At 44.2% G+C, this 22212-nt stretch overlaps 1 protein-coding gene across 1 annotated transcript; it reads right to left on the reverse strand.

Moving 5' to 3' along the window:
• Positions 1-36: 36 nt before the first annotated feature.
• On the reverse strand, positions 37-19444 carry TBC1D20 (TBC1 domain family member 20). The gene is made up of 8 exons (XM_058563012.1): positions 19331-19444; positions 9583-9768; positions 7574-7654; positions 4997-5183; positions 4733-4834; positions 3657-3798; positions 2640-2827; positions 37-2367 (listed from the first exon to the last, which is right to left on the reverse strand). Exons 1-8 carry the CDS (start codon positions 19398-19400, stop codon positions 2112-2114), a joined length of 1212 nt encoding a protein of 403 aa, XP_058418995.1. The 5' UTR covers positions 19401-19444; the 3' UTR covers positions 37-2111.
• Between the last annotated feature and the right edge of the window lie 2768 nt (positions 19445-22212).

The following is a 22212-nucleotide window of genomic DNA, read 5'->3' on the forward strand; positions in this document are numbered from 1 at the left end:
AACAAGAGGTGGACAAGGACGGAATGACAGAAGACATCGGCAACCACAGAGGCTATTTATTCCATACAGGGCTCTGTACAAAATATTTACACATATTCTTTACAGAATAGTAAACCATCTGAAGGTAAAAAGATAATGCTTTCTTCTCACTGGCAGGGAGAATCCTGGTGTCAGCAAAACTACAAAACAAATGAACTTTCTCCTTCCCAGGCCACGACAGAAGCCAACACTACTTGCCTCCTGGGATCCCAAAAGCTGCAGCCTTGGGACCCTGATCACATGCACCTCCTGTCCTCCTCCCCATCAATTCCTTCAGTGTTTACAGACAGGCCCGAGTGCTTGTGGTAGCAGGGGCCAACTCTGCTGTCCACTGCAAAGATGACCAGAGGACAAACGTGCTGTGGGAGAAGACCGGGAATATCTGTCACTGTATCACCTCTGGATCCTGAAAGAAATTCCTTTCTCTTGATGAATTCACCACTTTCTAGATTAATCCACCCACATCACACTCACCCCAGGTGGGACTCCTGCTATGGAGAACGACCCATGACTTTGAGCTTTTTTTGGTTTTAAAGTGCTTAGTGTAACAGTGTAGACGCCTCTCCTAACTACTCTGGGCTCGCCAGCTGCCTGGCGTGCTAAATGCCCTCCACTCTGCACACAGTGGGCGTGCCCGGAGGGTGTGGATATCTGGCTATGGTGGGGTAGAGTGCTTCTGGCATGTTCACTTTAAGAAAACACCTGCCAAAAGAGAACAGTGCCCAAGAGACACCTGGAAAAGAAAAGTACATGGCTGCTTCTTACTATACACCCTAATTCTTTAAAGCAGCAAAAGGCACTTTTTTTTCAAGCCAGAGTTAATTTAAAACAAACCTGGCTCTGCTTACAGGAAAAGCTGTCCCAGAAGGACTGAATGATCCATCTTGTTCCCTGAGGCCTGGAGAGTCCTCAGGAAGCGTGGGGCAGGGAGCTGGCTGTTCCAGGCTCCTACCACACTCTCCAGGCTGCAGTGTGTCCCCTTCCGGGTGCTGACAAGTTTCCAATGACATTTCCAACCAGGAAGGAGAGACCAGCAATTGAGGGGATAAAGCAAACCAAAAGAACGAAGCCATGGTAGTGAGTGGGTGCCTATTTGGGAGTGGAAGGAGGATCTAAAGAGAATGGGAAGGAAGGGACGCTGGACAAGTGGGCACTTGGGAGTGTGGGCTGTTTATAAAGAGCAACTCTGGCTCAAGTGAAATGTTAAATAATTGAGTAGAAAGGAAACTTCAGGGTCTTAGAAGCTCATCCTTCTGATGAGAACTATTTTTTTTCCATGAAGGAACTATTATTTTTAAAGTGAAGGTACTTGACATGTTGGGTGTATGTAATTCTAAAAATAGTAATAAAAGTGTCTTTTATAAGCAACATTGTGTGGCTTGTGGAAGAGACAAAGCCCAAAAAAAAGGCAGGCAAAACCAGTCTTTGGGCCCTAAAACTTAACATTCCTTCCCATTTGACTGGAAATGCCCCAGTGATTTCTAGGCTGAAAATAGGTAAGATTTACCTAGTAACCTAGTTCACATCTGTCTCTCTGCTTTCTGACCAACTAATGGAGCTGCTCTTAAGAGATGCAATCTTGATCCTGGGATAGCATCCTTTGCCCCCTTGCCTTCATTCCAAGGTCTGACTTCTTTAGCAGCAGCTCCCTGCTTTGTCCAGCTGAAGCAGACAGAACAGGAGGAACTGTGAGGAGGGCATTCAGTGGTCCAGCTTACTTAGTACTGGGCAGCTAAGAGGTTCCCCAGTAACCAGGCCCAGCAGGTCCCAAAGGCAGCTGGGAGCTAAAGAAATCCATTTCCTCCAACACAAGAGGAGGCAGTGGAGAGCCCACTCAGAAGGCCCCTGTGAGGGAGGAGAGAGTTCTACGCCCAGGCCCCCAAGTGCCCGGTGTCAGGCAGGCTCCGCCATTGGCCTCTGAAGCAAAGGCAAACCATAGACAGGCAGGGAGGGACGGCAGGAATAGAAAACCCTTGACAGAAACCCTTTTAATAAAGGAAATTCCACCCCTCCCAACCCTTCCACAGAAGGGTGAGACCTTAATATAATGTAAAAGGAAGTGTCTCTGGCCTTCAAGGAAACAGCTGCAGCTGAAACTTCGGGGCCCACTCCAGGGCACTCTTCACCACAGCCAGCGCGGCCGCTCCCAGTGCCACCGTCAGCCCCATCACGGCCAGTTTCACAAAGCGGTTGGTCCTTGGTTTGGTCAGGACATCTTTCGTTCGATCCTCAGGCAGTAGGAGTCCCCGAAACCGCTGCCGCAGCACCATGTCAGGCCTCTGCTGGGCTGATGCCAGCTCAAAGTCTTTGAAGGTAGAGGCTGCCGTTCTGCAGAGGGGAAGGAGACAGAAAGAAGGAAATGGTAGGAAAGAAGAAGAGAAGAAAAGAAAAACTAGATTAAATAGGCTGAGGGCAGAGCTATCCACTGCTCAGAAAACTCTTCTTGGTAAAGACCCGTGAAGCCTAAAGTGGGGATTCCACTAGCACAAGCTCAGGTCTCTGGAAACATCTCCCCAGCGCTGTGCCACCAGACACAACCCTCCATCACTTCTGTTCGCTAACTAACACCCCTGCTCAATCAGTGCCTTGGCCTCACTCACTTCTCGGCCTGCTGTTGGGCAGCTGCCTCTCGAGCAAGTTCAGACGGGGGAAACTGAACAAAGAGGTCTCCAGCTCTACTGATCAGCGTCTCATAGGGCAGGTCCTGAGGGATCTGGGACAACAGGTGGTGGACCGAGGCCATGTCACAGTCACAATCCAGGACTTCCTGCTCTCGATACAACACGATCTGTGGGGAGCAAGGCCTTGCATCAGAGACCAGAACATACAGGGCCTGGGCCACTTGCATTTCATTCTACTTAGAGATAAATTTAAATTGGTAACAGGCAGAGTTCACCCCAAATGTTCGGCAAATTTTTGCATCCATCTAGGAAGTAATACTGTACATATCTGAGTGCTTTTCCTACTGGGCTAGCCTTCCTGCCAAAGGCAAACTTCTACCCATCTTGTGAAAGGCTGACCAGTTAAATGAAGGAGATTCTTTTAGAAGGAAGAAAAGGAGAGGGATTACTGGAGATTCCTGGAGCTCCAGCATGGGAGAAACGGTTCAAAACAGTAGGAAGAACAGTCTTGCTTCCTTTCAAGAGCAATGAAGAATGCCTCTGAGTCCCGACCTCCACCCCCACCCCCACCCCGGATGATTCAGGCCCTTCTCATAACTGGACCCCCACCCCCATAAGCCATCTCAATTTTCTACTGTAATACCACACCTCTTCTTTACTTAAACCCGGAGTCGGCAGTTTGTACTAGTTTCAGGAGATGTCAATAGGAACACGTAACTCACAATGCACGTGCAAATTTTAAAGGTTCTGAAGAATCACAAAGTAAACAAATCTGTTTAACTTGTTTAACCAGCATTTCCCAAATGTACTTTTACACGGAACATGTTTTTCCCCATGACTCTCCCATTCACAGTGCACAGAACAGCATCCAAGGACATCAGCCTGGGAGATGCTGTCTTTTGGATCGTTCCACAATCACCAGGTTTCCCGTCAGGGGAAATGATCAAGCTGGAATAAGTGACGGTGAACCTAGCTGCTGCTTCTGCCTGTACCTACCACAGCTGCAAAGTAAATGGGCATCAGCGGGTGGCAGGCCAGGAAGAAGTCGTATAACCGCACGACGTGCCTGAAGTCAGACAGGACATGCCCAAACCACGTGATGAGCCAGCTGAGGGCAAAGATGGTCCCCACCTCGGCACTAGGAGCAAGGAAATCCAGATGTTAGCTTCCCTGCTGAGTCACCCCTTCCCTCTCTCTGGGCCTTTGTCATCAGTGCTGCAAGAAGGAAGCATCTGGGAAATACGCTTTTTGGAAAATTCAGTTGCCTAGGAATTCAGCATCTTCTCCTTACAAAATACAAAGTCCTTAAAATGTACCCGCTATCGTGACACTAACACCACAGCACGGCCCTGGTTGCCTTAGCTCACCGGGTGCTCTCCTAATGGCCAATAAATGTCAACCACAGGAACAAGGAGGAGCCGGTTCCACAGAACTATCTCAGGATTTTCCTTCTGAGAGACTCAGACCCTTTTGGGGGGCAGAGGCACATATTCTCAGGCTTGAAAACACAATCATATTAATTTTTCAGTGAACATGAGATGACTGAAACGCCTTAAGACATAGCCATTATTTTAAAAAAAAAAAAGAGAGAGAGAGAAGCATCGACCAAGGACCTATTTCCAATGAAATAGAAGAGAAAAAAAAGTCTTATGAAAGAAATATTTCTTCTCCTTGGTACTTGGTGAATAAAACAATCCAGAGATGCCCTTATCTTTCTCGCCTCTAGATCCTACAGGACTTTGTATCTCTCTTGTGGCAATAACCTCAAAGTCTACCTCGGCATACTTACCTTGTCCACCTCTCCCCACTAAATGTAAACTCCTCGAAAGCATGGGCTATGACATCTCTCATATCCCCAAAGAGCACAGCAACCAAAAAGTGCTCCAAGACTGTGTACAGAACTACATTATCCAGATCACCGGTAACTGGAAAGGACAACTCGGAAGAACTTAACACTGATCAACATAAGAGGATGACGCAACTGAGCTAGACTTGTGGGGAAGAAACAAAGGCTAGGAGAAACCTGAAGGGGGGGTGTGGGTGTACACACATAAATGCAGACACATATATACCTCTGCATGAAGTCATGGAGTTCTGGATTCACCTGGTCAATGATGGGCATCAGATAGTTTAATATATGCTTGGTGTTGTCCATTGTTGGATCCATGAAATCCCTAGAGGGAGAGAATTCAATGAGCTCGGTCAGACCAAACACTTAGAGGGGTGGAATGGGGCTCAAACCATTGAGTACACTGACTAGAAAATGGGCTGAGGAGCTATCCCCAGTGGGGCTTGAGGAGTGATACCCATCCTCTTAAGTTCCTCTGCAGTGGTACCTGAGGTGGTGGGTAGACAATTTTTCTACCAGGGATGTTGCCAGCCTCTTGCCTACCACCAGCAGAAATGTGACCACGATGTCATGGTAGCCCTGGTAGTAGTGTAGCTGAGGGTTGCGCTCCAAGATGAGGAGGATGATGTCGATCAGTTCTTCCTGGAGCCCTTCTCTCTGTTCTTCTGGCATGCCTGGGGAGGAGGAGGGAGATGCACTTGAACATGGCAAGCAGCGTAGTAACAGGGAGGTAAGGAAGATGGTCAGCAATGGATTTTCAGAGAAAGTGTTTAATAAAAGAAAGTAAGTTACAAACAATTTGGCAACATTTATCAAGATTCACACACCGGTGACACCACCTGGCACACTGGAAAGAGCCACAGACTAGCAACCTTCCAGTAGGGGAACCTGGCAGATACCACCTTAATGAAGTCACCACAGTTCACGTTGCCAGCAGGGTGACTATTCAACAGCGTGTGCCGCCGGAAGTGATACACTGAAAAAAACTCAGCACCATTTCTGTGGAATACCTACAAAGAGTGTATAACCCTGAACCTGATAATGAGTAAATACCAGATAAACCCAAACTGAGGGAAATTTTATCAAATAACTGGCCTGTCATAAAATGCAAAGGAACTATTCCTGATTACAGGAGGGTAAAGAGATACAATGACTGAGTGGGAAATACATGACTTTGTATTTCCTTTTCCTAGGAAGGACATTACTGGGATAAACGGTGAAATCTGAATATAAAGTCTGTAGATCAGATAACAGTACTTTTCAAAGCTGTTACTGATTTTGATAAGTGTACTGTGATTATGCAAGAGTCTTGTTTTTGGGAAATATACTCTGAAATATTTAGGGGTAAGGGGGTACCATGTCTGTAATTTATTCTTAAATATTTCAGAAAAAAATTGTGTGTGTATAAAGAAGAAATAGAAAGCAAGTATAAAGCAAATAGAGTAAAATGTTAACATATAAGGAAATCTGGGTAAAAGGTATCTGGGGAGATTTTCATCCTATTTTTGCAATTTTTCTGTAGGTATAAAATTATATAAAAATAAAAAAATTAAGAGTTGCATGTTTCCCTCTAAACAAAACTAAATATCACAGGAGAGACCAATCTCCTCGATCCACAGATGCAGGGGAGCCTGTCTTGGGAGCTCTTTCCAAGTAGGCGGCTGTATGTGGCAGTGGTCAGTGTAGCTCCTCAGCTCCTCTGGCTTTTAGTATAAAGATGCCAAACCTTGGCCTTGTGAGCTGCTTTAGAAGAACAGCACACAGGACAGCTTTCTTATACCATTAGCTTTTCCATTTAAAAACAGATATTGTGAGAGAAGACAGCTAACAAAAGGGCCCAGACTAAACTGAACACAGGGTTTAAAGTGAGAACACAGCTCATTTCTTGCCTCTATTTACCCCACCCCTTCTCAAAATGGCATACTCTAAAAGATAAAATAAAACAGAAAACGGTGTAAACCTAGTTCTATGGACAGGTAAAGTCATGAAAGTAGTAAGAGAAAAAATTATACTCTGCTTGGATTCTCAGTATAAGAGTGGTCAGCTAAGCTCAGAAGAACATGAATGTACAAAGAATATGAAACCTTATGGAAAGTTCAGCCTACAGAAAGAACATCACAGACTGATGTTACATAAATGGAAGAGGAATAGAGTTCAGAGGGAAAACAGGTCACCTAGGGGAAAATGGGAGGCATCTGTCCTATGTGGTTTCATCCAAACCAGCAGGATAGAGAAAGCGGACTGGACCACTGACATTTGTTTTTATCAAAACCAAGGTGGCAGGCTACTGGCTACACAGGAATCACAAGAGCCTCTCCAGGGAGCCAGGGAGTAAGCAGGACAGACGGCCCTTTAACAGACAAAATCCAAGCCAGAGCATGGGTACAGAAGAGGGAAGCAACAGGTTTAGAAGCTCTTCTTCCCTCTAGCAATTCTCCTCTCTTCATGGACCTAAAGGTAGCGTTGTCAGCGAGAAATAGATCATAAACGTGAGGTTTGTTGCCCAGTTTCCTTCATTGTGAAAATGGAGATAATGGTCTTTCTTCTTATTCTTCCTGGAATGGGGAGGCAATTTTAGGAATAGACCTTTTAAACATGCAGGGAATGGCCTCCCTTGCAGTCCAAGGGACCCAATATATGTAAATGTAAGACATCATTATTTATAAGTCTAATCAAATGAGGATATTAATAGTTCTTGTTAGTGCCCACTTCTAAACCAATCTGCTCTTTAAAGCCAGACTGATGGCTCTAGCAATCCCTGTGAAGTCTCTTCTGTGGCTCTGAAAGGCGGAAAACCCTCTTCTCTCATTCATCACCTCTAGGCCAAGGGAAATCCGCTTTGGCTCCAGCTTTCTCAGTGAGGGTCTGAACACGACCGAGTCAATCAAAGAACGGCTCAGCAGATGGCAAATACGAAGGGTCCCCGAGGAGGCACGGTCCTCCTGCGTGTTAGGTCACGTGTGTGCTGGGATGGAAACTCCCTGGGACTGGCAAGCACCAGCACAAGAAAGTAAGTGCAACTGGGACAGCAACGCCCAAGAGGCAGGCCGAGCGAGTGTCTCACCAGGAGGGAAGCGCCGTAAAGATCGCCGCACGTCCAGCAGCACTTGTTGGTAGTCCTTGCTCATCTGTCGTAGGTCCTGCCCTATCGGAGGCAAAGAAACACGTTATTGTAGGAATGTCTGGGAAGCCAGATCAGGAACGAAACATTCTGGTATGACACCAAAGGCCTGGAGGACACACTTCAGCTTTTTCCTGAAGAGGACATGACTCAAGACACAACATTTGGAGGGGAATCCCCAGTTCAGTTCCAAACATGCTGTTTCATGCAAGTCATGATGACTGTAAGAGAAGCGGACACAGACTGTCCAGGAGGCAACAGAGTGAGGTGGAAAGAGCAGCAGGGAAGTTTGGAGGCCAGGGGCCTAGTGTAGGCTGCCACTGTGCATCACTGGGGCACTGCTCTGAATTTCCAGGTCCACATCTGTAAAATGGGGCTATTCCCTTCCATATGTACCTCTCAGATTACTGCAAAGATCAAATAAGATCACGAATGTGGAAACCACAGACCACTAAAAAAACTCTAACATCTGTAAAGTCTACGGAGCACTGAGCTGTTCAGAAAGCAGTATTGAGATAAATTAATATAAAGGAGAACCTAACCTCTCTTGATCCTGAAATTCTAAAACTAAGACTGCAAATAGGAGATAGTACTTGTGTTCAGTTGATAAGCTCAATCAGTATGAAAGTAAGGAGGTAGTCTCTAGCTATTATATATATAACAGGTATACATGTCCCTCAACCCAAACTGAGTGTTATATAACAAGTGCACATTTCCTTCACAACCAAAATCAAAAGCTACCAGAGGAGCCTGTATAATACTTCCCCACATGCAGAATGCATCTTATAAAGAGATGAGAAATTTGGAATCTGATAGAAGAATATCACCTCTGGATTTAGTGTGTGAATACGGCAATGCCTTTTCCTTCCAACAAAAAAGCTGACTACTCTGAGCCAGCCAGTTTCAAAGATAATAACAAGTGGCAACTTAAGACTATTCGGCTACACCATGACACTGTGAACTTTTTATTGGCAGAGGCCATTTTAATCATCTCCAGTACTGGGCACACAATAGGAGCACAACTATACTATCTGCCAAATGCATGAGAGAATCCCCAGCGCCTGGACTTTGCCATGCATAGCAGGAAAGTAAGAAATGTTTGTTGAGTAAATAAATGACAAAGTGGATTCACTGTTCTGCAGTACTTTCTTTCGTATTTTGCACTGAAATACAAGAAACTCCTTTCACTACACAGTCCTTGCAAACCTGTTACGTAACAGCTTTTCATAGAATTACAGAATTTTAGAATTTAAAAGGATCTTAGTATTTCCCAATAAAAAGTTTTTTGTTTTTTTTTAAGGACCTTAGAAGTATTATCTCTCCCCATAGCCTAATGTTTCTCAAAATGTAGTCCATTTCTATCAGAATTAGGTGGCAGGCCTGTTAAAATAGATTCCTACAACCCACCTCTAAGTGAATACAGACCAGAATATGCTTTTTTTTTTTTTTTTTTTGCTGAAGAGGATTCACCCTGAGCTAACATCTGCTGCCAATCTTCCTCTTTTTTTGCTTGAGGAAGATTAGCCCTGAGCTAACATCTGTGCCAATCTTCCTCAGTTTTGTATGTGGGTCGTTGCCACAGCATGGCTGACAAGAGGTGTAGGTCTGTGCCCAGGATCCGAACCCACGAACCCGGGCCGCCAAAGCGGAGCATGACAAATTTAATCACTACATCACAGGGCCAGCCCTCAGAATATGCATTTTTAATAAACTCCCTAACCTAGCCAATAAAAGATAACTACCTATCTAATAAAAGCTCATTCTATTTTTGAATAAAATTCTACTTATCAGTTTGGCCTTATTTTCAGAGTGGGCCCAAGCATACCCTAACATGCTTTAGATTTACTCGTCTACTCTTGGTTTAAAAGGAGCATAATAAATCACAGATCCTGGAATTCTTTTTTCCTTGCCTGCTAGACAAGCTCCCCTCACAGTCCCCCCCACCTCATCACCTGATATAGGAGGTGGGTCACTGGTGTTGACATTGAGGAGCTTGGGCCACACTTTTCGCCTGATGTCATCAGTCAGGAGCCCTCCTTCACTGATAGCCATGCGTCTAAGGGCAGCCACATCGGTGGGATCACTGTTCAGAGCCTGGTGTATCTCTGCCACTTTTTTTTTCCTTTTGGCATTAAAGCCTGCAAAACAAATGGGAAAAAGGCATTAGGCACATATTCGGCATGTGTACCTTTTCTATTCAGAGCTCAATCTCATTTGAGGTACAGGCAGGTATTTTTAAAGGCAACCTACAGACATTTAATTAGCACATGACGTGCAAAACACTAAGAAGATATACCGTATAAGTAACAACCAAGGAATTACAATTATAATAAATGCTCAGTAAATTCAGACATATCTAACAGTTACTGTTAATGCTTTCCTCATAGAATGCTTGTTCTTTCTTTTTTTAATTGATGTCTTAATAGTTTATAACATTGTGAAATGTTGGTTGCACATTATTGTTTGTCAATCACCATATACATGTCTCCCTTCATCCCTTGTGCCCACCCCCCAACCCCCTTGCTCCTGGTAACCATTAAACACTTCTCTCCGTGTTAGTTTATATTCCACATATGAGTGAGATCATGTGGTGTTTGTCTTTCTCTGTCTGGCTTATTTCACTTAACATAATACCCTCCAGGTCCATCCACGTTGTTGCAAATGGGACGATTTTGTCTTGTTGTGGCTGAGTAGTATTCCATTGTATATATGTACCACATCTTTATCCAATCATCAGTCAACAGACATCTGGGTTGCTTCCACTTCTTGGCTACAGTGAATAATGCTGCAATGAACATAGGGCTGCATAAGCCTCTTTGGATTGTTGATTTCAGGTTCGTTAGATACATTCCCAGTAATGGGATAGCTGAATCATAGGGTATTTCTATTTTTAATTTTTTGAGGAATCTCCATACTGATTTCCAGAGAGGCTGCACCAGTTGGCATTCCCACCAGCAGTGAATGAGGGTTCCCATTTATCCACATCCCCTCCAACATTTGTTGTTTTTTGTCTTGGTGATTATAGCCAATGGGTGTGAGGTGATATCTTAGTGTTGTTTTGATTTGCATTTCCCTGATGATTAGTGATGTTGAACATCTTTTCATATGCCAATTGGCCATCTGTATATCTTCTTTGGAGAAGTGTCTGTTCATTTCCTCTGCCCTTTTTTTTTAAGATTTTTATTTATTTATTTTTTCCCCCCAAAGCCCCAGTAGATAGTTGTATGTCATAGCTGCGCGTCCTTCTAGTTGCTGTATGTGGGATGCGGCCTCAGCATGGCCGGAGAAGCAGTGCATCGGTGTGCGGCCAGGATCCGAACCCGGGCCGCCAGTAGCGGAGCGCACGCACTTAACTGCTAAGCCACGGGGCCAGCCCTCCTCTGCCCATTCTTTAATTGGGTTGTTTGTTTTTTTGTTGTTCAGTTGTGTGAGTTCTTTATATTTTATAGAGATTGACCCCTTGTCAGATATATGTTTTGCAAATATTTTTTCCCAGCTGGTGGGTTGTCTTGTCATTTTGATCCTGGTTTCAATTGCCTTGTTGAGGCTCTTTAATCTGATGAAGTCCCACTTGCTTATTTTTTCTTTAGTTTCCCTAGTCCGAGTAGGCATGGCATCCGAAAAGATTCCTTTATGACCAATGTCAAATAGTGTATTGCCTATATTTTCTTCTAGGAGTTTTATGGTTTCACGTCTCACCTTCAGGTCTTTGATCCATTTTGAGGTAATTTTTGTGAATGGCGATAGCAGATGGTCTACTTTCATTCTTTTGCATGTGGTTGTCCAGTTTTCCCAGCACCATTTATTGAAGAGACTTTCCTTTCTCCATTGTATCTTCTTAGCTCCTTTGTCAAAAATTAGCTGTCTGTATATGTGGTTTTATTTCTGGGCTTTCAATTCTGTTCCATTCATCTGTGTGTGTGTTTTTGTACCAGTACCATGCTGTTTTGATTACTACAGCTTTGCAGTATGTTTTGTTTTTTTTTGTTTTTTTTGTGAGGACAATCAGCCCTGAGCTAACATCCATGCCAATCCTCCTCTTTTTGCTAAGGAAGACTGGCCCTGAGCTAACATCCATGCCCACCTTCTTCCGCTCTATGTAGGACGCCGCCACAGCACGGCCTGACAAGTGGTGTGTCAGTGCACACCTGGGATCCAAACCCGGGCCGCCAGCAGTGGGGCATGAGCACTTAACCGCTACACCACGGGGCTGGCCCCTGTAGTATGTTTTGAAGTCAGGGATTGTGATGCCTCCAGCTTTGTTCTTTTTTCTCAGGATTGCTTTAGCTATTCGGGGTGCTTGTTCTTGCTTAATACCAAACTTCACACAGCATACATATCTCTTAATATAATAATTTTTTCCTGATGTTTATAGAGGAAAAATGTATATGTATGTCACCAAAATTCAATACTACATTTTTAAACAAAACCACATGTGGAAAAAGTCTCCAGTTACATGTTAATACAACTGGTGAAACATCAGAGTCACATAAAGATGTTTTCAAAAGCAGAATGTCAAAGGGCATACTTGGGTCTACAGTGTGGCTGGTGGTAAGAGAGGCATGATTCTGTGCACAAAATAACTGTTCCTTAACAACCACATGAATTACTTGTGATCAGCCAGAAATGTTTTAAACATCTTACATCTAATGTGATATTTTGATATTTATACACAGGCATTTGATCGTGTTTAAACTACTTTTAGGAAACTGGTTGAGAGTTTGTGGTTGATGTGTATCTTATTATTTTTCTATTTAAAATAATGGGGTAATGGGCTCTCGGAGTCTTCATACAGAATGCCTAATTTTAGGAATGGCAAACACAAGAAAAGTTTAAAAAGACAACACCAAAGAGATGTCACAATGCAGTGCACTATAACTGCCAAAAAAAGGTACGTGTGGACACCAAGCGCTCAGAGTCTGCTGTGGCTCTCAGGCTAATGTGAGAAGGCATTACTGAAGAGCACACTTTAAAAAGGAAGGGGGGATTTCAAGAGGCTGGGAGGAGGAGTAGAGAGCAGAAGAAAGGCTTGGAGACGGAAAACAAAAGGCCTTTTCATTTAACTGTACACAGACTCATTAAACAATATTTATGTAGCACATGCTAGGTGCAAGGCACTAGAGAGAACCTAAAGTGGAAGATAACACTGGAAGTAGGTCAGGCTTTAGAAGGGACTCACATTGGAGAGTAGATGAAGTTTTAGAACGGACACTAAGGAGCTTTCCTCAGTAATGTTCTATTCGGAGACAACAGTCTACAAATTGTTTCCATGACAAAGCTGCACATTATTAACACAAACGGAAGTTGATACTAATGGTCCTCGTTACCTACCTATGAGAGCCGTGACAGATAAACCATATAAACAGAGGAACCAACTGGTTTGGAGTCACCGGCAATTGGAGTTGCAGACAGGAAAACAGCACAAAACAGCACAGGCGACTTTTCACGCAGGTAAACCTGTTCTCCTGGCTAGACTGTTATTTCCCTGGTAATCTAGTAGGGTGACCATCTGTTCCAGTTTGTCTGAGAGGTTCCTGGTTTACGCCTATAGTCTTGGCATAATTGTTCATAGCAAACCCCTCCTACTATCTGCGTTCTCAAAAATGTCCCAGTTTGGACGCTAAATTAAATGGTTACTCTACCTAGAAATCATGAAAAATCAAGTCCCAATTCCCTCTGGCAGCACAGCACCTAACTAGTCAAATGTTTGTTTATAAGGTGCTTCAAGCTCTTGGCTTGGCTGTGTCCTTCCATCCATCCATCCACCTGTCCATTAGTCTATCCATCATTTATCAGTCCGCCATTTAATGAGCATCTACTTGTACTAATCACTATACTGGGGATAAAAAGATGAATATGTGGGGCTGCCCCCGTGGCATAGTGGTTAAAGTTCCACTCGCTCTGCTTCAGCAGCCTGGATTTGTGGGTTCAGATCCTGGGCGCAGACCTACACTACTCGTCAACCATGCTGAGGTGGCGTCCCACATACAAAATAGAGGAAGACTGGCACGGCTGTTATCTCAGGGCTAATCTTCCTCAAAAAAACAAAAAAAAAGAATACAACTCCCTGCCAGCCCTTGAGAGGCTTATAGTAGGGAAAGACACAAACAATTATTACATATAATAGAATCATGAACAACTATGAAAATCTAGAGACAGCATGACTACGTCTGAGGCAATCAGGAAAGGCTTCACCAAGAATATGTTCTGGTACCTCCTTAAAGAAAACTTTGCACATTGAAGAATGTGTTGAAGAGAGAGCATTCCGTTGAAGAGAGAGCATTCCAGGCAGAGGAAAGAGCAGGTGCAAAGACCTTGTCACAGGAAAGAAACATCATGCCCAGAAAACAGAGAAATTCCGTGAGGCTGAAGTGTTAGGTCAAGGGACAGAACGGAGGCTGAAAGGACTGCAGTAAATGTGGCTAATGGAAGAGTCTGGGCTGGATTTACCCTGTTAAGGAGTCTGGGTTTTATCCTGCACTCACGGGGGAGACAGGGGGGATTCTACTTTGGGTCAAAGGGACTTCCTTTGGAAGAGAAGGCTGTATGTTTTCAAAGAGGGATCACAGACACGTAGGAAACAGAGAAGACTTTTTATATAACAACACAGGCTGAGACAAAATATGAGCAGGAATTAATTTCCAACAAATTTAAAAATCCACCAGATATTTTATTTACTTATTTTTTATTCAGAGTGCCCTTGTACTTTTTACACATCACAAATTAAGAACACTTAAATGGTAATACTGAATACTGGTTGAGGTAAGCTGACATTTAGAAATACTGTTAACCTATTTGCTAAGAATGTGGAAAATTTTCCTCAATTTGTTTAGACATATATCCACCCTGCCCCTCTTTCCAAGTTATTCAGCAATCTGGGGGAAAGGAAAACCGCTGGGGAAAATAACACTGTCTGCAATCAGCTGGATTTCCATTAGGTTTTGGCAAATAATCTGCAAGAATTTTAACTAATTCTGCACCCAAACCACAGCTCCAATACTTCCTTCTCTTAATGCTCTGTTCATATTCTATTTTTAATCCTGCTTTTCAGAATTTCCTACTATCTTCTCATTTTTGGTGCTCTGTGGAAACTCAATAACTATGTGCAGAATAGAATACATAATTTAGCTTAGCTATTGTTCCTTTGGAAAAATTTGGTCTTTGGTAAATGACATTATTTTCCCCATGCTCTGTTAAGAATATGCTCACTGCACAACTCTAAATAGATTTGTACACTCTTTGGCCTTTTTCTAAAGCTACTGGTACTTCTCAAAGTAGGATGCTGCTCAGTTGCGGATTTGAGCTGCTGTCCGCTCAGGCCCCCGATATCACCTTCCTCAATCCCACATTGTAGTGATTCAATGTTAATGGCAGATGAGGAAGGCACTACGTATGCCACCCCCCAGCACATAAATATTTATTGCACCTAATACATAGCTCTCACTGTGACATAAAAAGGGAAGAGAAAATAGAAAACTCCAGTGAGCTAGAGATGTATAAATTACCGAGTGATAAGTTATAGCGCTAGCCTACACAATGAGGAAGAGAAGGTTAGCGGAGCCTCAATTAACAACTAATTTACACATATCCTCTTCATCTCGGAAAGAGAAAAATCATCGAGTTATTCTTGGGATGCTCAGGAAAAGATTAAAGTTAACGTCTACTATCTATTTTAAGATAAATTTTATATATGGATTTTGGGGTGGGACACACATTTCTGGACTTGAGAATGCTATATTTGGGCTTGGGATAAAAGCCCAGATTTCATCTGGAGGTAGCATATATGTAATCCAAATCCCTCCAAATCCTTTCTTCTCCAGTTTCTTTTTGCCCCACTTATGAGAGAGATGTATTAGATATTTCAAAGCTGATACCTTCCAAATTCCTTTACAGCAGAGGTCTCGGCTATCCTAACCTTGACAGAATGAAATGACTACCCTGAAATGACTATCCTACAGCTGGCTGCAAAATATAAGACCCTGCCATAAATAAATTCCTGATGCCTGAAAAGTAATTCATTCAGCAAAGGAAAGAGAAATGGTACAGGCACTACTTGGCCTGCTCTCCATTAAAGCGATTACTTTAATAAATGCACTAAGTGTGGTTCTTAACAGTTCAGATAAAGATGGCTCAGCTGGTTATTGTCTCAAACCTCTCCCAACTCTGGTTACAGAACCTAGGTAAAGATTTCTGCCTCCTCAAAGCAACAGGTATCTGCAAAAGCATCTGGCTTGGGGAACTTAATATACAAGGAAAGGACAGGGACTAAAGACGAGCACTGCTATGCTTCTTCTAAAAATTTTTCAGTATCAGCAAAATACATGTAAGTGACTTACATCAGGTAAACGATCCATATACTTAATCATGGAATTCTATGTGAGAGTACAAAATTCCATACTTATTATTTGGTCTAAGCTTGCATATCAAGAAAGCTTTACAATCTTTAAATAGAAGTTAAACTCAAACTAAGCAATGCTGAGCCTTAATCAAAACAATGGAAGAGTCAGTCAGAGAGAGAGAGATCCCCTCAGACAGACAGACACCTCCCTACCCCACCCCTGGAACTGATGTTGACACTGGAAATTAACTTAAAAATTTATGCTTGGTATCTTTTCAAATACCGTATCTACTCAGGCAAAGGAAACAAAAGAAAAAATAAACAAATGGGACTACATCAGACTAAAGAACTTCCGCAAGGCAAAGGAAACCATGAACAAAATGAAAAGACAACCCACCAACTGGGAGAAAATATTTGCAAATCATATATCCGACAAGGGGTTAATTTCCAAAATATATAAGGAACTCACATAACTCAACAACAAAAAAAATCAACAACCAGATCAAAAAAACGGGCAGAAGATATGAACAGACACTTTTCCAAAGAAGATATACAGATGGTCAACAGGCACATGAAAAGATGTTCAACATCACTAATTATCAGGGAAATGTAAATCAAAACTACAATGAGATATCACCTATCAGGATGAGATTACACCCGTCAGGGTGGCTGTAATTATCAAGACAAGAAATAACAAGTGTTGGAGAGGATGTAAAGAAAAGGGAACCCTCATACACTGCTGGTGGGCATGCAAACTTGTGCGGCCACTATGGAAAACAGTATGGAGATTTCTCAAAAAATTAAAAATAGAAATACAACATGATCCAGCTATTCCACTACAGAGTATTTATCCAAAGAACATGAAATCGGGCCGGCCTTGTGGCTTAGCGGTTAGGTGCATGTGCTCTGCTGCTGGTGGCCCTGGTTCGGATCCCGGGCGCAAACCGAGGCACCGCTTCTCTGGCCATGCTGAGGCTGCGTCCCACATACAGCAACTAGAAGGATGTGCAGCTATGACATACAACTATCTACTGGAACTTTGGGGGGAAAAAAATAAATAAATAAAATTTTCAAAGAACATGAAATCAACAATTCAAAGAGATTTATGCACCCCTATGTTCATCACAGCACTATTCACAATAGCCAAGACATGGAAGCAACCCAAGCGCCTACCAACAGATGCATGGATAAAGATGTGGTATATATATACAATGGAATACTACTCAACCATAAAAAAGGACAAAATTGTGCCATTTGCAACAACATGGATGGACCTTGAAGGTACTATGCTAAGTGAAATAAGCCAGACAGAGAAAGACAAACACCGTATGACTTCACTCGTATGTGGAAGATAAACAAACTAAGGATAAGGAGAACAGATTAGTGGTTACCAGAGGGGGAGGGGGTGGGAGGGTGGGCGAAAGGGGTAAAGGAGCACATATGCATGGTGATGAATAAAAACTAGACTACTGGCAGGGAGCACAATGCAGTCTATACAGAAACTGATATATAATAATGTACAACTGAAATGTACACAATGTTATAAGCCAGTATGACCTCAAGACAATAATTTTAAAAAATTTATGCTTGAACTTCATATCTCTACCAAAGAAAGGCAGTGGAAGAGGAAAACTTTACCTTATTCTGAGTAAGGTTCCTACTAAAAACAAAATAAAACAAAGCAGACTCTGTTTTTGGAGGTCCTAATTAGTTTCAACAAACAGTACCCAAATCAGCAGAGATTCATTAACTATCTGAAACATGGAGACAAGCACGTATTACGAAAGATTGCTTTACCCCAACAATGGAGAAAAATATTCTAGAGAGTAAACCAATCTGATCATAAACTCCACAAAGGAGGGTTTCTAGTGTTAATAACTTTGCCAATTCTCCGATATGATTAAAAACAAAACAAAGAGGAAAAACAAACTCTCATCTCCAAATTCCTCCCATTCATCCAGAGGAAAAAAATCAAGAAAACTGGGAGGTAAAGTCTCGCAACCTAGGCACAGCTGCACTATAACAGGTCACAAGATCCACACCACTTGGGGCACTGACTATTAAGCCATGAGGACAGATGTCATACGAACACCAGCAAAGGGTTACAAGGCCAAAGGGCCCAGAGCAGTAACATGAGGAGTGAGCTCCATTTCTACCCAGGATTAGAACAGGAGAAAAAGGGGATATCAGAAATGAGTCTAGGGGCCCACCAGTGGCGTAGCGGTTAAGTGCGTGCGCTCCGCTGCTGGCGGCTTGAGGTTCGGATCCCGGGCACGCACAGATGCACTGCTTGTCAAGCCATGCTGTGGTGGTGTCCCATATAAAGTGGAGGAAGATGGACACGGATGTTAGCTCAGGGCCAGTCTTCCTCAGCAAAAAGAGGAGGATTGGCAACAGATGTTAGCTCAGAGCTGATCCTCCTCACCAAAAAAAAAGAGAGAGAGTCTAGAGAACAAGATGTGGATACCAATCAAAATATGTGGGTTGAACAGGTGGCTGGTTCTATTATGGGCACCACCCATCAGAAGATGGAAAAGTAGGGAAGCTACCTTAGTCTTCCCCAGGGGGAAAAAGGATTATTTTACTTGGTACAGAATAAACATCAATAATTTTAACTGTCATGTATTAAATGTATGTAAAACATATTTGAAACCATAGTGCACAAGGAAACCATGATTTCATAGAAATTACTGCTTAGTATGAAACAATATAAAAAATAGAGAGAACTGCTTTTTACATAATTAAACATTAAATTAGGTGGCACAGGATTGAGACAGAAAGTAGATGGCAGAGGAGCCCTGGAGACTGGGGAATGGGGAGCGGTGGGGTCTTTCTGGAATTAGAAATGTTCTGGAATCAGCGGCGATGGTCGCACAACTTTGTGAGTGGACTAGGAACCACTGAACTGTACACTTGAAAAGGGTGGTTCTGCGGCAATTAAAAGAAGTAGGTGGTACACGCACGCCGTGTAAATCAGGCCGGCGACAGATGAAGTTTGGGAAACCTGCCTTACAACTAGGGAGGAGGCGCCCGGGGCCTGCGGACGTGGCCGGACAGCCTCCGACCGGGGGTGAGGCTTGGCCTCAGTTATCAGGGAGCCCCAGTTCTCCTCTCCAGACGTGACGAGGCCGGACGCAGCCCCCGCCCCGTCCTTCCCCCGGGACGCGAGTCTGCCACCAGGGCTCCCCGCTTCCAGGCTCTCTCCCCTCCAGACGCGGCCCGGCCCTTCAGCCTCTTCCTCTCCCGCCGCCGCGACCCCGGCGCCCGCCCGCGCCCCTCCGGCCCGCTCCTCCCACAGCTGTCCCCTGCCCCTCAGGCCGCCCCCGCAGGCCGCTCCTCGGCGCCCCGGCCGGCTTCCGTACCTGCCTTCTCCGCGCCGCCGTCCCAGCGGCTGGAGGTGTGGCCATCGCCCTGCGCACTCCGGAGAGCCATGCCCCGGGGGCCCGGGCCGGGCCCGAGCCCCGGCTGGTGGCGGAGCCGAGAGGAGACGCGGCTACGGCCGCGGGACCCAGCGCCCGCTGGGCCGGCCAGGCTCGGCTCGGTCAGCCCTCGGCGCGCAGCGCAGGCGTCCCCGCGCGGGCCCCGCCCATGCCCCGGCACGTGACTGTCCGCTACGCGGGGGCGGGAGGCGGGCGCAGGCGCGCTAAACAGCGAGACGAAGAGCGCAGGGGACGGGCGCCGGCGGGAGTTAGTTCCCTCTGAACTGTGGAGCGTTAGCGGTTTTGACCGCAAGTGTTCAGGCAGGACCAAATTTTGCCATTTTTGCTTTTCTTATCTGTAAAATGATACTGATGATAATAAAAGTACTGAGCTCACAGTGTTATTGGGAAAGTGCTTAGAACACTACCAAGCATATAGGAACTGTTCCACAAGTATGAGCTATTATTTTTGCTTACCAAGGATTTTACCTTTTATCTCGCCTCCCCACATGGACTCCTGTCGTCATACTTGGTGACTTAAGGGTTTGCAGAACCATCACATACGGCTGCGCAGGTTGTGCACTGCACAACGCCAGGAGGGGCCATTCACATAGACGATTATGTGAACAGTGCTTTCTTCGAGTTATATAAAACTGGACACTCATCCAAAACGAGCATCTGTTTTATCAGGTTTTTGACCTCCTTCTCATCTCCAGTGACAGTCTTTTCTCTCCAAACGGCTTCCCATTCCCTGGGTCACATCACTGTTGTGACCAGAAACTGCTCCACCTCCCAAATCTTCAATGGTAGGTCCCCATTCTGAAGTTCCCATGACTCTGGTTGCTGGATGATGCCTACCACAACAGTTCTCTATTCTCCAGAGACGTCCAGCCAATGGAACGTATTACCACTGGCACCTCTTGGTTTCATTCTGTTCAATCCAGGTTCCCTGATCCACCATTACATTGTTAACTCCTTTCAAAAAGGTCCTCTGGGTAGCTTTCATGAGCAGAAACGATTACTCTCAAGTTAATTTTTTAAACTAATATTCAACTTATTAGAATTAGAAATCCCAAAACCTAGTTATTCCTTAATTTCAACTGACAAATTTTAAAATTCCATCCATAACTCTAGCAAATTTTAACAATCACTTCTTTGGTCCCATTAATAAACTTGGTTAAATTCATTTGAAGATTTGAAATTGCATTTATAAATTTAATAATTCACTTTCCTTTTTTAAGTATCCCAATTTTCTAACAAAGCCTTGAGTCCTTATGTATTTCTTGTAAATGAAATACATTAAACTTATAACTACATTGAGTCTTGAGTTCTTTTAAATGTCAATACAAATTTAGTAAGATTTCAACTTAAAATCACAAGTCTAAATCTATTATTCAATATACATTTTTAATTAGTACAAGAGGGGCCTGCCCAGTGGCGCAAGCGGTTAGGTGCGCACACTCCGCTGCGGCGGCCCAGGGTACGCCTGTTCGGATGCCAGTTCGGATCCCGGGCGCACACCAACGCACCGCTGTGGCGGCGTCCCATATAAAGTGGAGGAAGATGGGCAAGGATGTTAGCCCACGGCCAGTCTTCCTCAGCAAAAAAAAAAAGTGGAGGATTGGCAGATGTTAGCTCAGGGCCGATCTTCCTCAAAAAAAAAAAAATTAGTACAAGAAATCTGTTAGAATTCTCAAAATTACCTTAAATATTGTAAGAATTTAAAGTATCACATCCATATAGATCCCTTGATGCAAAAATATTAACACTGGGAGTTTATAACATTTCTAGTCTTTATTCTAAATTGCAGTTGAGGTTAAAATTAGATGCTGATTGCCCTGAAGAAAGAATTAAGTCATCCCAATTTGGGAGTAACATGCTCAAGCAATTTGGGGTATTTATTCCCTTCTCAGTTACTGTGCTGGCCAGTGAGCCAGGTGGATTCTTGTCTGCGGTAGTGATGGGACAGTGACCTGTTCCCCACCACCACCATCATCACAACTCTAGTGGGCATTGTGAGGCTTGGGCCAGCTGTCATTTTCTCTAACACAAGCAAGTGGCTGGCTCTCAGGGAAAAGGGAGAGAGGGTCAAGCTACTGTCAAGTTCTCAGCAAGATGAACAAGGTGTCCCATGGAGAAAACCAGTTCCTGTCTCAGGCTGGTCCCCCATCTTCTGGCCAGCACATTGCCTAATTGCAGTTCATCACTATGGAGCTCTGAATGACGGCGTGACCAGGAATGCCGATCATTTTGCCTCATAATTCCCCATGCCCACTCTCTTTGAAAGGAGGTCTAAGTGGTAGATGATAATTTTTAAAAAGCCTTCCTGGGCCAATAGCAGGCAGCCTATGATTCGAGCTTTTGTGATGGCCATGCATTGCCTTGTGGCCTGAGCTTGGAGCCTGTAGGTGAGCCACAGCATGCTGGGCTGGCCTGCCATGGGGCCCAGGACACTAGGAAGCATGAATATCGTGGAAGATCCCAAATCACAAACATGGAGATTACGGAACCCATTTGTTTGTGCAACAAATATTCATGGTCTTTACCCGGATGAGGCCTGTGCTGGGACCCAACATAATGAAGTGTTTTTTGTGTGTGTGTGTGAGGAAGACCAGCCCTGAGCTAACATCCGATGCCAATCCTCCTCTTTTTTGCTGAGGAAGATTGGCCCTGGGCTAACATCCGTGTCCATCTTCCTCTACATTATATGGGACGCAGCCATCCCATGGCATCGGTGCACGCCCGGGATCCAAACCTGCAAACCTCGGGTGGCCGAAGCGGAGCATGCGCACTTAACCGCTGCGCCACCTGGCCGGCCCCTATAA

The sequence above is a fragment of the Diceros bicornis genome, chromosome 19, assembly GCF_020826845.1.
Source record: "Diceros bicornis minor isolate mBicDic1 chromosome 19, mDicBic1.mat.cur, whole genome shotgun sequence".
In the NCBI taxonomy this organism is placed as follows: domain Eukaryota; kingdom Metazoa; phylum Chordata; class Mammalia; order Perissodactyla; family Rhinocerotidae; genus Diceros; species Diceros bicornis.